This window comes from Pseudorca crassidens, chromosome 1, assembly GCF_039906515.1.
Source record: "Pseudorca crassidens isolate mPseCra1 chromosome 1, mPseCra1.hap1, whole genome shotgun sequence".
NCBI lineage: Eukaryota > Metazoa > Chordata > Mammalia > Artiodactyla > Delphinidae > Pseudorca > Pseudorca crassidens.
The window spans coordinates 87,956,318-87,970,873 of NC_090296.1; the positions used below are offsets into that span (position 1 = coordinate 87,956,318).

Consider the following 14,556-nt stretch of genomic DNA (forward strand, 5'->3'; position numbering starts at 1 on the left):
ACACAGAATGAAGATGTTCGACCTCACATCAGAGACCGATTTCGCTTGCATGATTTGCTGCCCCCAGATTAAGTACAAAGACTTGTCAAATCACTGAAGGGGGAGAGAATGCAGGACCCTTTTGGACTAAGACAAAAACATTGCCATTACTGTTGAAATTTTGCATTTTTGTACCCCGTCTTGCTTTTCTTATCTTGGTGCCCAATAATAATCAAGGGTTACAGAAAGAGACTTTATCTCAGATTGAATACATTCAGTAGGTAGGCTAAAACAGAAGAGTCTTTAGAACTAGTGCAACTTCCAGTGAAATTTTTTTATGTACAGGACATCTGCAGTTTATAAAGAATTCTGTTTCTGCCACCAGCAGTTTGACCTGTAGTCACACAGGATTTTATGATAATAACAGAGATGAAAATGGACTTTTATTTTCTCTCTGTTTGGTGCTCTAAGTGGGTTTGTAGCCACTTTTCTGTTACTTTAAAATTCTCATTTCAACAGGAATGGCCAGTAAAAGTTGTTTTATTTTTCCTGTTAAGGTTTATAACCTTTTTACATTTTTGACCTGTATTAGATTAGAATTTCATTATGCATTCCTTTTAGTTGAGGCGCTTCATAGTTTTCTGGAAATAGTCAATTTTTAGTTTTTTATTATACATTTGAATGGCCGTTTTCCTGCTTTGTCTGCCTGCATATTGTATATTTGTTTAAAAATATTCTCTACTTTTAGTCCATGTAAGTTTCATTTAGAACATGCATTTATATTTTGTTTCTGTAATATTCTACTGTAGGTGAAATCTTTTCAAAAATCAAGAGACTGGGTAGATAAGAATATATGAATGACTAATATTCAAAAGATTTAAACCATTGTGATGGCATGTGTTCCCAAGTGGTAATATCTTGCAGTGGCACACAGATTTGATGGATAAAAGGTATACCTCAGACTTCACTGTGCTCACCAATCTTTGAGGAGAATGAGTTTGGTCACCTGTTGGGCTTGATTTGGTTACTGATGCCTTTGGTTTTCTCCAGGAATGAAGTATTCAGCACAGTGATTCAGTATTTTTAGTTATTTTGCATGGGCTGGTAGTACCTCTGTTATGCTCTCAGTTACAATCAATTAAAACTCTGTGTAACAGTCTTGGTACCTTACAGTAGCTATGCATAATCCTGTGGCACAGTAAACTCCCAAGCCACCAATGCAGTTAATATGTTCTCATAGTGGTTTTCTATGCTATATGAAAATAGTCTTCAAGCCTTGGTTCTCTAATGCAGCTACCACAAGAGGTTGATATTTTTATAGTGGCGTGTAATCTCTTTTTCGGGAGGCTTTTTATGGAAGGTAGAATTTGTAAAAGTTAGTATGCTTTGCCTCTCAACTGCATTATCATGCCACAGGCTCAGACTGTTTTTGTGTAAAGGATGTCAAAGAACGGCACTTTTTCTAAAGAGAAGTTTGATATTTTGTATGCTTGTTAAGAAAGTACAGTATTGGAAATTAAAGGTGGACAACTGATAATTGAGGAGTATGTCACTTAATTTTTTATGTATATTACCTGTTTACTTGTACAACTTATTGTACAAATTACATGCAGCTTCATTTTCAAATGAATCCTTAAAATAAGGAAATCTTTTTAGGAAAACATTTAATTTTTGTATTTTTGATTTTAAAGGCATGAGTTATGTCAATTTTCAGTGTATTAATGAAGATTTTAACTTTTCATCAGGTTGAGTGTTTTCTTACTATATTATCTGTTGTGTATGTAGTTAGCATATTGTGTCACTGAACTGTTTAAAAATCTAGCATGTAGAGCAAGCCTGTTTTGTGGAAAATCCTTATTCATTAAAAAAATAATCATGGCAGATTTTCTGCAAAAAAAAAAAAAGCAAAAGCATTTGCAATTCAGAATACTGGGGGTTTTTTTGTTTGTTTGTTTTTAATTTAAAGAAAGGTATTTTGCTTGCAGGAAAAAATACTACAGATTCATTTTAATGAGAATCTTTGAAATGTATTTATCTTTAGGGCATCTGGGCATCTTTATGCTGTTTGTCTTCTGTCTTTCTTGAAATAAAATGTACATATGTTACCTTTACATATGCTCTTGCTCAAAATTGTGAACCTGGTTACATTTCTCCTTGCTCCCTTTTTATGTTCAAACAGCAAAACCCAAAACCTATACAGGATCTAAATTTTCAGCTTGCATTATAATTGCTGAAAGCTTTTCTGATTAAGTAACTACAGTCTCAACGGGCTTTCCCACAACTAAAAGGGAAATGTAAGCACCTATATATACCACTGTGCCTATAGGCACTTTAAAAACAACTTTTAATCATCTTTTATTGGTAAAGCTGTTTTTGATCCCCTGCTAGCAGAGCTCTTTTAAGTTGACTGACAAATGAATCAAGCCTAACAAGATTCTGTAAAGAAATAAACTAAGGGAGAATTTTATATGGCCTGAGAAAATTTCTTGAGATCAATTCAGTCTCTTTTTCTTCATTACTTGATTTGAGTCATTTTAAATTTGTTATTAATACAAAATTTAAAATAAGTTATAGAGACAGTTATCCAGCTTCCTCCACTTTAAAATGTGTTATCTTATTACCCCTTCTTTGCTTTATCTGTTGGTAGATATTACCTTAAACATTTCCATTAGTTAAATGGAGGTGTTTATGAATTGAGATGTGCCCAGCCTCTTCAGTTCACACAGAAAACATGAACTCGTAAAAACTGACTAGTAAATGCAGGAGAGATGGATACCTGATAAGACACGGCAAAAGTGACCTATATATACATTACGACTCTGAAGTACATATTATAATTGTGATATTTCCAGTGGTAAATGTCTGACTTTTAAAGACATTCTTTTAAATATTTGTATTATTGTTAGGATGTTTTAATCAGTTGTGTTTTTTAATTCCATGTAATATATGTAGCCCTAATCAGATTTATAGCACCATATTTCTCCTTGGGTCTTAAAAGAGAGTTGACAACAATTTAAAAGCATAAATTGTTTTATATTAGCTAGTATGTATATTTATTTACCTGATGGCTTTATCTTGTTTCCCAAAATTTTGGGGGCATTTGTTGAAAGCATTGTAACTTCTATAAATGGCTATTTTCTTGTATCTGTCAGTGAAAATGGATGTGTACATTGTGTTTTTATATTACTTTGGTTTTCCTGGTTTGTTTGTTTTTTGGGTTTTGGGGGGGATGTTAAACATAGAATCATTTTTTTTTAAAAAGTTATCTTTGGCCAATGACTTTTTCAACTAGATATTACTTGCATTCAACCATCTAAAGAAGTTTGTTTTTTACTGTTTCGTTTAGTCAGCTTGCTGAAAAACAGAGACTTCATCTCATCAATGAAGAAAGCATTTCATTATTCCTACAAATCTTTGCAGCGAGCACAGACTTCTTCATAAGGACCAGATCTTTTCCACGTCTTGTGTCAATCACATAAAGCTGAAATGTAAAGGACACTGAAGCCTTCATTTAATTGTCCTAACATGATGGTGTTATATACTACATCATTAGCTAGTTAAGGTTTTCTGACCTGACTTCTCTTTGTCTTCCTAGGTATTTATTTGTTATCTCTTTTAAACTTGTGTTTCTAAATTAACTTAGTGTTAATAGTCACCCACCAAATAACTATGCCAAGTAACTAGGAAAGAATGTTTATTTTATTTCCCCTTATAGGGGAAGAGTGGACTGGGAACAAAAATGTATGGGCCAAAAGGCCTTAGGTTGTCATTCATTCACTTTCTTATTCCTCTCATGAGCTGTTTTTGAGTATAGTATTTTTTCAGTGCTTATGTGCTTGATTATGTCATTACTTCTCATGTCGTCCCCTGAGTTAAAAGCCTGCTAAGAACCTGTATAAAATACATTTAAAAAATTTCAGAATAAGAACCACAGAACTCAGTATCTTATATTTAAATGCTATTTAAATTATTATTGGAATCCAAGTCTCATTCACTAGGATACATTTTTATAAAATGTTTCTCTGTATCTTGAATTGAAATTACTTGCCCAGAGGCAAGAGTTCCGGGATTATGTGTTTTGAGAAATTTTTAAAAGGGGAGATGAGAGCAACAAGTTTATACTTACTTTATGGTTTTTATATTAGTTATTAGTATTTTAAAATATATCACTGGTTCCCAAACCTGACTCTTCATTAGAATTACTCTGTGGAGCTTTTGAAATACAGATTCTTGAGGCCTGACCTCTGCCAAATTGTCTCACTGGGTCTAGAGTGGGGCCTGAGAGTTCTGTATTTTTTGAAAGCTCTCCAAGTGATTCTCATAGATTTGGGAAATCACTACTTTACTTAATGTGACAGTGGTTTGGGAGTTGAGAATAGGCAACAAAATTAAGTTTACCAGACATCTCTTTGTGGTAGAGTTTTCTTTTTTCTTTTTTTAACTGGGACCAGATTTCACAGAACTTATTCAAGATGCATGGAGGAATAATAAAGAAGATTGAGGTTACTGCTTATTATCATTCATGTCTTTCATACTTTTTAAGAGTTTGCATTTTCTAGCACTTGGAATAGTTGATCATATACACAGCTGAAGGACATATCCCTGAATGAGACCATTATATATATTAACTGTAAAATATTTCACTATTTTTTTATTTTATAAATCTTTGTAGAAATAAGCAATGAAATACTACTTTCATCTTTTGAAATGGGATTTTTCAAGGCAGTGTCCTTTTGGCATTAAGGTAGGGGGGAGTTAATATTCTCTCTGCCTTTTTCCACATGAATCAATATAAAGTCATGGACATTTAAAATATTCAATTTAATTTCTACATATTTACTATGCAGTATAGCCGTGAACAAGTAATGTAGATTTAGTTTTCTCATCTTCAAATGCCCTGATCACCCTACCTCACAGGGTTGTTGTGGGGATAAATAAAACTTTTATGGAAGCACTTTTCTTTGGTGATATTTTATCAGCCATTAGAAACAATATAATATCTAACAACTTATATTTGTATAGTGCTTTGTTTACAAGTACACAATTTTTTCACATTGCTTTCTCTTTCGATGATCTGTAAGGAACGTAGAGCAGGTTACAGATACGGAAAAAACAGATAAGGAAACAAGCTCAGAGAGGGCTGTGACCCAAGACCACACAGCTGTTCTAGGAGACTTGAATTCAAGTATCATTACCACAGGCTATTTCCCAAGGCATTGGCATTTTTGTATAATCATGTTTGTACATAAATACAAAGCTTTCCCTAGTTTATAAAATGAATGTAGCCAACAAAATGTTCTTATAAAAGAATATATTAACTCAGTGCAAAAGCTTGTGGTACAAACTAGGCCCTAGAGTTTAACAATCCAATATTTAAACTAGAAGGAAATTCCATCTTCTAAGTGTACATCTTTATTTTACAGATGTAAAATGTGTCTAGAAAAGTGTCTTCCCAAGATCACAAAGCTGGGATTAGAATCTAGCTCTCTTAATTACCATTACTCAAAGTAATGACTTTAGGAGGAATAACAGTCTTAATTTCTGGAACTACCAGAAGTGCAGAAGTTGCATAAAACCTGAATAATGAAGTGGTTAGCTTTAAAAAGTAGAGAGAAAATGGCAAGAAAGAACCAGATTATGGTGAGCTAAAATGAAATTATACTTGATGTAATGGGCTAAATAACTCGAACCAGTATAACAACAAAATAGCAAGCTGGTCCCACCGCAATCTCTGTGATGAGACTTAAATACAGTATTGTTAACTCTAGTCACCATACTATACGTTAGATCCTTGGAACAGTAGATCCTCAAACCACTAGAAGTCTGTACCCTTTGACCAACATCTCTTCATTTTTCTCACCCCCCCAGTTCCTGGCTGGGATGAGACTTGATAACTATTTTCCCTGAGCTTCAAAGGAGTGTGATGCACACAGACTGGTTTGAGTGTCACTGCAGTAGGCCTTTAGAAATAAATGACAGGACTTGGGAATAGCTGACTTAGGAGTATGGGTAATAAAAAGGAAAGTTCAGAGTCAAAAGACCTGAATTCAAGAACTTAAGAACTCATCCACTTACTAGACAAAGGAGTTCTCTGATCCTTAATTTGTTCATCTGTAAAATGGGTGGTGAAACATGTATACAAATAACTACCAGAACTGAAATGTTAAAGCAGCTAATTTTCTTGAGGGTGTGTGAGATCTATACAGGGTGTTGGGAGATGTCTGAAGCTAGAGGGGGCAGAAATGAGCAGTAGAATCAGGTTATTGTAATACCACAGATGTCAGGGAGATTTTTTAAGAAAGACATGAGCAGCAAGCAGTCTGGAAAGAAAGACTGGAGAAGTGGTAATGGAGAGGTCACCTATGATTGTTAAGAACAGCGGTCCCCAACCTGTTTGGCACCAGAGACCTGTTTTGTGGAAGACGGTTTTAACACGGCCTGGTGGTGGCGGGAGGGATGGTTTCGGGATGATTCAAGCGCATTACATTTATTGTGCACTTTATTTCTATTATTAGTACATTGTAATGTATAATGAAATAGTTACACAACTCACCATAATGCTGACAGGAGGCGGAGCTTAGGCGGTAATACGAGCGACGACGGGAAGTAGCTTGTAAATACAGATGAAGCTTCGCTTGCTCACCGGCTGCTCACCTCCTGCTGTGTGGCTCGTTTCCTAACAGGCCACCGACCGGTACCTGTCCGCAGCCCGGGGGTTGGGGACCCCTGATTAAGAACATTTTGGATGAAAATAATGCTAACTGCGAAGGAAGAAATGGAGGATGAGGAAATTAAAGAGTGAGTATTAAATGGCTTGAGAAGTAAGTAGTTGGGGTAGCAGGCTCATGTAAATGACTTGCCGAGTTAGAAGTCTCTTAGTAATCAGTGAACCAAATGAACTAGAGCTTTTAGTGGCTCCCATATACTGAGCTTTAATGTTATATTTGATGTATGACAATTGTTGAAGGTAGCTGTAGGTAGCCTTTCTGATGACAGTAAAAGTCGTTTAAAAACACTGCCTTAACTACGCTAGGCTCTGTGGATGGCAGAAGAAAGCAAACCTGACACTGCCCTCAAGCTAACAGGCTAGCAGTGGAGACTGACATTTGCTGGGAAAAGGAACACGAACGAAAAGATTGGCTTTGAGGGCTAATAACACAATCTAATCTGAAGTCAGGCTTGGATTGGCTGAAGAAGTATTAAGTTGAGATCTGTAGAACATTTATTGAAAGAATATTAAGCCAGGCTTGGTTGGGGGAGGGGGTAAAGTTAAGCAAGGGGGTAAATAATCAGATTTGTTTTAAAAAGATCACTTTGACTGCTGAATAGGGAATAGATTGAGTGGGAGACCAGTTTGAAGAAATACAGACGTTGACCTAATTCGTTCCACACAAAAAATTTCCTTTCTCCACGATAATATGGTTAATGTGTTGGGTTAATGTATTAACCCAATGTAATGTAATGTAATGTAATGTAATGTATTAATGTATTGGGTAGCATCGTAATGGACAATCTGAGGTCGGAGATTGGTAAAGTTCTAGGGAAAGTATGGCTTGCCCAGCTTAATGATAGAAATGGGAAGGTACTCTAGGATTTTATGGCACCATATAAAAGTTAAGTACGGAAAAATGTATAGGAGTTGAAAGGAGACAGATGCTGTCATTTCACGTCTTGGGTAGGCTCTTTAGGGGAGGAGGGTTAAAATGGAAAAAGTCATTAGTTGTTTCTACATCAAATCATGTAAATCAAATCAGTGATTTTGGTATTTTATAAATGAGTGGGGTTTTTTTTGGTGGTGGGGGGGGGTGGTTTGGCCAAGCGGGCCAGCATGTGAGATCCTAGTTCCCCAACCACGGATGGAACCTGTGCCCCCTGCACTGGAAGTGCGGAGTCTTAACCACTGGACTGCCAGGGAAGTCCCTATAAATGAGTTTTAATCTGGTGCTATTTGCAATTAAAACCGCCTCCTCAGCCTGGCCTTATTTCATCTTTAGGAGATTTTGAATCTGGTGCTTAAGGCACTTCACTTAAAAATAAGCCATAAGCAGCCCTGCTTCTTTTCTGCTGGCATTTACTCTCCTATGGCTTTAATGATGAAGCTTCTTAAAGGCAGAAGTTTTAATGTTAATTTGTTCAACAAACACGGATCAGTCACTCTGCTCATCTGTAAGATGGGAATAGTGTTATGTGTGATTATAGGGTTTCCCTAGAGATTAGTGTGTGGTTCACAGATTAGTTTTAAGGAATAATCGAAGTCTCCAGCACAGAGTTCTTGACAATTGTCTCCCAGCTTCTTTATTTCAAAAAGCAGCATGCGCAATTCTGTGAATAAATTCTATTCTCAATTTCTGTTTCAAAACTTTATCAATGAAGCATACATAGAGCCCATGTATTTTTTGCATAGCACCTCCAACTCTCACACCCTAGTTTCAATTGCATGTGGTTTAATACCTTGAAGTTAACACCCCAGAGCCTAGAATAGTACTTGGTACAGGGTAGGCCGTCAATAATTATTTGTTGAATACATGATATAATGAATGAGCTCATATTTCAAAGTTTGGACTTCAATTTATAAGTCCAGAAAATTGATTCTGAATGTGCAACTCAGAATTGATGAAATTCAGAGGAATTGGTTCACACTAACTAAACTCACAAAACACTAATTTTTAGGCCAAATATCAATTCCATTCATTTACCTCCTTATGAAACTAAATCACAGTCCGATGCCAGCTTGGTAAGGGTAGAACCAGAAAAAAGGTCTACTGAAAGAGAATCATAATGGCTAATATCAAGTCAACAGGATGCCCTCATCTTCATCTCTGCTAGTTATCTGCCAGAAGTCTGCAGGTCAGCTTAGCCTTTTCTCTGGGGACTGTCCAAATCTTATTCTTTGGCCTCACCTCCCCTATATTTCACCTTCTTTCTGTTAACATTTTTTGTTTGTTTGAAGGTACATTGTCTTAGAACATCTTCAGGCAAGTAATTACAGATGACTGTACTACCACTTCAGAAATACACAGGCTTGCTTTCCTGAGTCTTCACCTTGGGATATTCGATTGAATCTGGCACCTTCTTAGCCAATTATTTACTATTTCCTAGTTCAGGTCATTGCTATAATGCTGTGGGCTTACTAGTAATATATTAAAAAAGCAGCTTTCTTTGCGGTGCAGCTGTATTAATTTTCTTTTGAGACTACCTTTCATGAGGAGAAACAATGGCCTGATGGGCGAGTTTTTCTTTGAGGAAAAAACCAGTTTTGCCTAGAAATTTATTCATGCAGTCATTCAACAGTTATTAAGTGCCCACTATGTGCCAAACAGACTTAAGTATAGCAGAGCTTATCCTCTCAAGATTTCTTATCTGCAGATAAGACTACTATGATGTATTCGTTAAAAATTTTAGCTGAGGCCAATAATGGAATTTACTGGAAAGATACTGGGGTACCTCATGGCATTTAAGGAAGAGCTGGACAACTGGACCTCAAGGGAAGGCAAGAGGAAGTAAGGTCGCTTGGGAAATCATCACTTCATCAGGAGGTCTTTCCTTCAGGCTGCTGTCATCTGCCACCAACTCCCAGGCCCTGAGAGTCTTGAGTTCCAAATTCTAAAGTCCTGGGAAAGAGAATCTTTCCATTATCACTGTATAACAATTCACCTCAAGACTTAAGAGGCTTAAGATAAGTTATCTCTCACAGATCTGTGGGTTGGCTGGGGTCAACTGGACAGCTTTTGCTTGGGGTCTTCTGTGGTTGTGATCAAATCGTAGTTGTGGATTGCAAATTCCCTGGTGGTCCAGTGGTTAGGACTCCAAGCTTCTACTGCAGGGGGCCCGGGTTTGATCCCTGGCCAGGGAACTAGGATGCCACAAGCTGCACAGCAAAAAAAAAAAAAAAAAAAAAAAAGGGTAGCTGTGGATGGAATCATCTGACAGTTCAACTAGACTGAATGTCCAGGATGACTTCTTTGCTCCCATGTCTGGCATCTCTGCTGGGATAATCTGGAACAGCCAGGGGCTGGCTGAATACTTCTCTCTCCCTAAACAGGCTCTCTGTAAAGTTATCTTGAAACAGCATGGCAATCTTAGGGTAATAAGACTTCTTAAATGGCGGCTGGCTTCTACCAGTGTGAGCATTCCAAAAGGCACAGGTGGAAGCTGCAAGGCTTGTTATAGCCTAGCCTTGGGTGTCACTTCTGTCCTATTCTACTGGTGAAATATGAATCATAGGGCTACCCCAGACTCAAAAATTATATAAGGGCTTGGATACTATTCATTAAAGGGCCATCTTTGGAGACTAGCTACCAGATAATTTGATGGTTCCACTGGGTTATTTATATCCCACCTAGGGGCAGATTCAGATTTTATACAGCTTGAAGCATATACAATTTGGAGGGCTTTCTTGAAGAATGGAAGGGGCCTATGCAATGAGGGGCCCTGAAGCTACAGCTTCATTAGATTCATAGATAATCTCCTTCTGACCCCCCTTCTCAAATCAGCTATGGTAAGGGAGTAGAATGGCTTGGGGAGCCCACCTACTCTTGTATACTAGGACGATTTCCAGAAAAGGAGAAATCATTGTGAGCCTTCCCCACTCCTCACCATAAGTGTCCAGTGTTCAGTTCAATATAATCTGATCATTTGAATGTTTAGAACTCAGGTCTCCTGACTTACAACAGTGAATTTTCAAATATACTATATTGCATAGTATTTAAAAATTTGTATTAAAAAATGTAGTAGAATTGGAAGGATACAAAATTTTTTTTAACTTACTATCCTTTATATACCTTTTTCTCCTGGCTACTTTTAAATGTTGATGTCCTTAAAGGTTTCTCATTCTATCCTATCTTCAGATGGCCTCTACTTCACTTGATTCCATCTACCCCCATCATCAGATAACTCCTAATCCTCTATCTGTGGCTCAGACCTCTCTAGTTCCAAATATATACTAGACATTTCTATTTGGATGCCTCAGAGGAATGTCAAGATCTGTGTGGCCAAAACTTAACCTATCCTCATTCCTTATTATGATGAGAAACACCATTCAGGCATCTTCAGAAACATTTACGGAGCATTTACTACATGCCAGGCACTGGGAATACAGTAGCAAAGAACACAGACAAAATACCTGTGCTCCAAACAGATATTAAATAAGGAAACAAGGTCATGAGAAATTGTGATAAATGCTATGACAAAACCAGAGTGACAAGATGAGTAACTGGGAGAGGCCCCTTGCTGGAGGGAGAACAGGGAAGAACTTTCTACAAAGGTAACACCTGAATTTTGGAGGAAGAAAAGCCAACCATGTAAAGGTGTGGAAAGAGCACTGTAGACAGAAAGAATAGCAAGCACAAAGTCCAAAAATAGGAAAAGGCTTAGTAGCCTCAGAGGGCCAGTAACAATGATGTTAATGAGACGGAATGGCATCATAAGGGGGTTGGTGGGAGGTAGGAGTCAGATTATGCAGAGCCTTGTAGGCCATCATAAGGAGTTGAATCTAAATCCAAAACAAACAAACACCAAGAAGCCACTAAAGGGATTTCAACTAGGAGGAAGGGGTGTGATGATCTAATTTACATTTTTTAAATAAACTGCCTGGTGTATAGTGAATGGACTGTGGAGAGGGAAGAGTAGAAGAAGGAAAACCAACTGAAAGCATATTATAGTAGAACAGCCTAGAGAAAGCTTGGATTAAGGTGGTAGCAAGAGACATGGATTCGAGATTAACATTGGAAGTAATTCACAGACCTTGGTGATGGACTAAATTTAAGGGGTAAGTGAGAGGCAGAAAGCAAGGATAGCTCCCAGGTTTTTGACTTGAGCACCTATAGATGGATGTTACTTCCACTCAATCTCCAAAGGCATCATCCTCTACAGCTCCCTTCCCCTCCTCCTCCATATCCAGTCAGTCACTGTGTTAGTCAGGGTTATTCAGAGAAACAGAACCAGTAGCATGTGTATATATAGAGAGAAAGATTTATTTTAAGAAATGGCTCACAGGGAATTCCCTGGCTGTCCAGTGGTTAGGACATGGCACTTTCACTGCTGAGGGCCCGGGTTCAATCCTTGGTTGAGGAACTAAGATCCCACAAGCTGTGCAGCGCAGAGAAAGAAAGAAAGAAAGAAAGAGAGAGGGGGAGAGAGAGAGAGAGAGAGAAAGAAAGGAAGGAAGGAAGGAAGGAAGGAAGAAAGAAAAAGAAAGAAAAAGAAAGAGAAATTGGCTCACGTAATTGTGGGAGCTGGCAAGTCTCAAATCTGCAGGGCAGGTCAGCAGGCTGGAGACCCATGGAAGAGCTGATGCTGCAGAGTCCAAAGGCAGTCTGTAGGCAGAATCCCTTTTTCCTCAGTGTGTTTTCTTGTCTTTTTTTAAAAAATTAATTAATTATTTTTTTGGTTTTCGTTGCTGGGCGTGGGCTTTCTCTAGTTGTGGAGCGCGGGGGCTACTCTTCATTGCGGTGCACGGGCTTCTCATTGCAGTGGCTTCTCTTGTTGCAGAGCTTGGGCTCTAGGCGCAGGGGCTTCAGCAGTTGTGGCACACGGCTCAGCAGCTGTGGCTCACAGGCTCTAGAGCACAGGCTCAGTAGTTGTTGTGCATTGGGCTTAGTTGCTCTGAGGCATGTGGGATCTTCACGGCTCGAACCCGTGTCCCCTGCATTGGCAGACGGATTCCCAACCACGGTGCCACCAGGGAAGTCCCTCAGTGTGTTTTCTTTTTCTTTTTCTTTTTTTTTTTTTTTTTTTTTTTTTGCGGTACGCGGGCCTCTCACTGTTGTGGCCTCTTCCGTTGCGGAGCACAGGCTCCAGACGCGCAGGCTCAGCGGCCATGGCTCACGGGCCCAGCCGCTCCGCGGCATGTGGGATCCTCCCGGACCGGGTCACGAACCTGCGTCCCCTGCAACGGCAGGCGGACTCTCAACCACTGCGCCACCAGGGAAGCCCCCATTTTTTAAAAAAATAAAAATAATTAATTTTTAAAATTTTATTTATTTATTTATTTTTGGCGGTGTTGGGTCTTCGTTGCCGCGTGTGGGCTTTCTCTGGTTGCGGCGAGCGGGGGCTACTCTTCATTGCGGTGGCTTCTCTTGTTGCAGAGCACGGGCTCTAAGCACGCAGGCTTCAGTGGTTGTGGCTCGCGGGCTCTAGAGCACAAGCTCAGTAGTTGTGGCACACGGGCTTAGTTGTTCCACGGCATGTGGGATCTTCCCAGACCAGGGCTCGAACCCGTGTCCCCTGCACTGGCAGGCAGATTCTTAACCACTGCGCCACCAGGGAAGCCCTCGGTGTGTTTTCTTAACGCCTTCAATTCATTGGATAAGACCCATCCACATTATGGAGGGTAATCTGTTTTACTAAAAATCTGCATCTTAAAGGTTAATCATAAACAAAAAATACATTCACAGCAACAACTAGACTAGTGATTAACCAAAAACTGGGTACCATGGCCTAGCCAAGATGACACATAAAATTAATCATCAGAGTCACTAAATTCTGTTGATTCTGACCCTTAACTATTTATCTGATTGGTTCCTTCCTCTTTGGCCACTGCCTTGCTTTAGGATGGTGTTCTTCTCTATTAATTCATAAAATATTTACTGATGTATTAGATACTGTGCCAAATGCTGGAGATATAACTGTTAATAAAAGACAGGTTGTGCCCTAGGGACCTTACATTCTAGTCTTTCCTTGCCTTCTGTCTTACCTCCTTCCAATCCCTCTTTATCAATGGATGGCTGTATAGCATTGCCTCTCACACTTTAACATACAATCATCTGAGGATCTTGTTAAAAGGCAGATTCCGATTCTGGGATGGAGTCTGAGATTCTACATTTCTGACAAGCTCCCAGGTGTTGCTGATCAGGAACAAACTTTGAGTAAGTGGGCTGTAGGATATCTTTTGGAAGGCCATCTTTTATAAAATGTGTACTATTTGTAGACTCTGAAAAGGTACACAAGAAATGGGAAACAATAGTTGCCACCAGAAAAAACAGAATGTCTGATCACTGTGTATACCCTTTTATAACTTGAACGTTGTACCAAGTACGTGTGTTACATATTCAAAAATAAATTAAGAAAACAACAAAAACAAAATAAAAATATCTGAAACTGCACGCCTCTGAAAATCCTGCAGTGGAGCCCAATGGCCCGAAGGACAGAGTGCAGGTTAACCCATCTTAAACCCTTTATTACGATCAGTTTACCTGTTCAGCTTATCTCCAATTGCGCCATTCAGTCAGACCAGGGACCACATGCAATCTTTCTACGGGAAATGCACTGGAGCAAATTTCACTTGGTCTTTAAAACTCGTTACTGCAGTGCTTACCCTCCCGAAGCCTTTCAAGTGGCCTACCGCTCCCCGCCCGCCCCCCGCGGTTAATGTTACCCATTTACATCTAACCTCGCAATGCTTCTTTTTGTTGCAGTCATCGCACTGTGTCGAAATTTGTTTACATGTCTATTTTTGCTACTTGATTGTGCGCTCCTTTAGGGCAAGGCTAGAGTTTATGCTTAGCGCAGACCGAGTTCCGAAATTATTCTGCGAAAGAATGAATCATGTATTGGCTTCAAGGAGCTCAAAGGAAGGGA

General features: G+C 38.8%; 1 protein-coding gene and 1 long non-coding RNA gene across 3 annotated transcripts in view; one reads left to right on the forward strand and one right to left on the reverse strand.

Annotated features, from left to right (window-relative positions):
• Nucleotides 1–4,933, forward strand: part of CTDSPL2 (CTD small phosphatase like 2) — a 71,305-nt gene extending 66,372 nt beyond the window's left edge. For both annotated transcript variants that reach the window (XM_067745547.1, XM_067745543.1), the window contains exon 13: nt 7–4,933. In XM_067745547.1, coding sequence (XP_067601648.1) covers nt 7–72 — 66 coding nt within the window. In that variant the 3' untranslated portion in view covers nt 73–4,933. The remainder of the gene's footprint in view (nt 1–6) is intronic.
• Nucleotides 4,934–8,248: 3,315 nt separating this feature from the next.
• On the reverse strand, nt 8,249–14,540 carry LOC137228711 (uncharacterized). The gene is made up of 3 exons (XR_010945338.1): nt 14,369–14,540; nt 12,200–13,909; nt 8,249–9,847 (listed from the first exon to the last, which is right to left on the reverse strand). It is a non-coding gene; the product is annotated as an uncharacterized lncRNA (long non-coding RNA).
• Between the last annotated feature and the right edge of the window lie 16 nt (nt 14,541–14,556).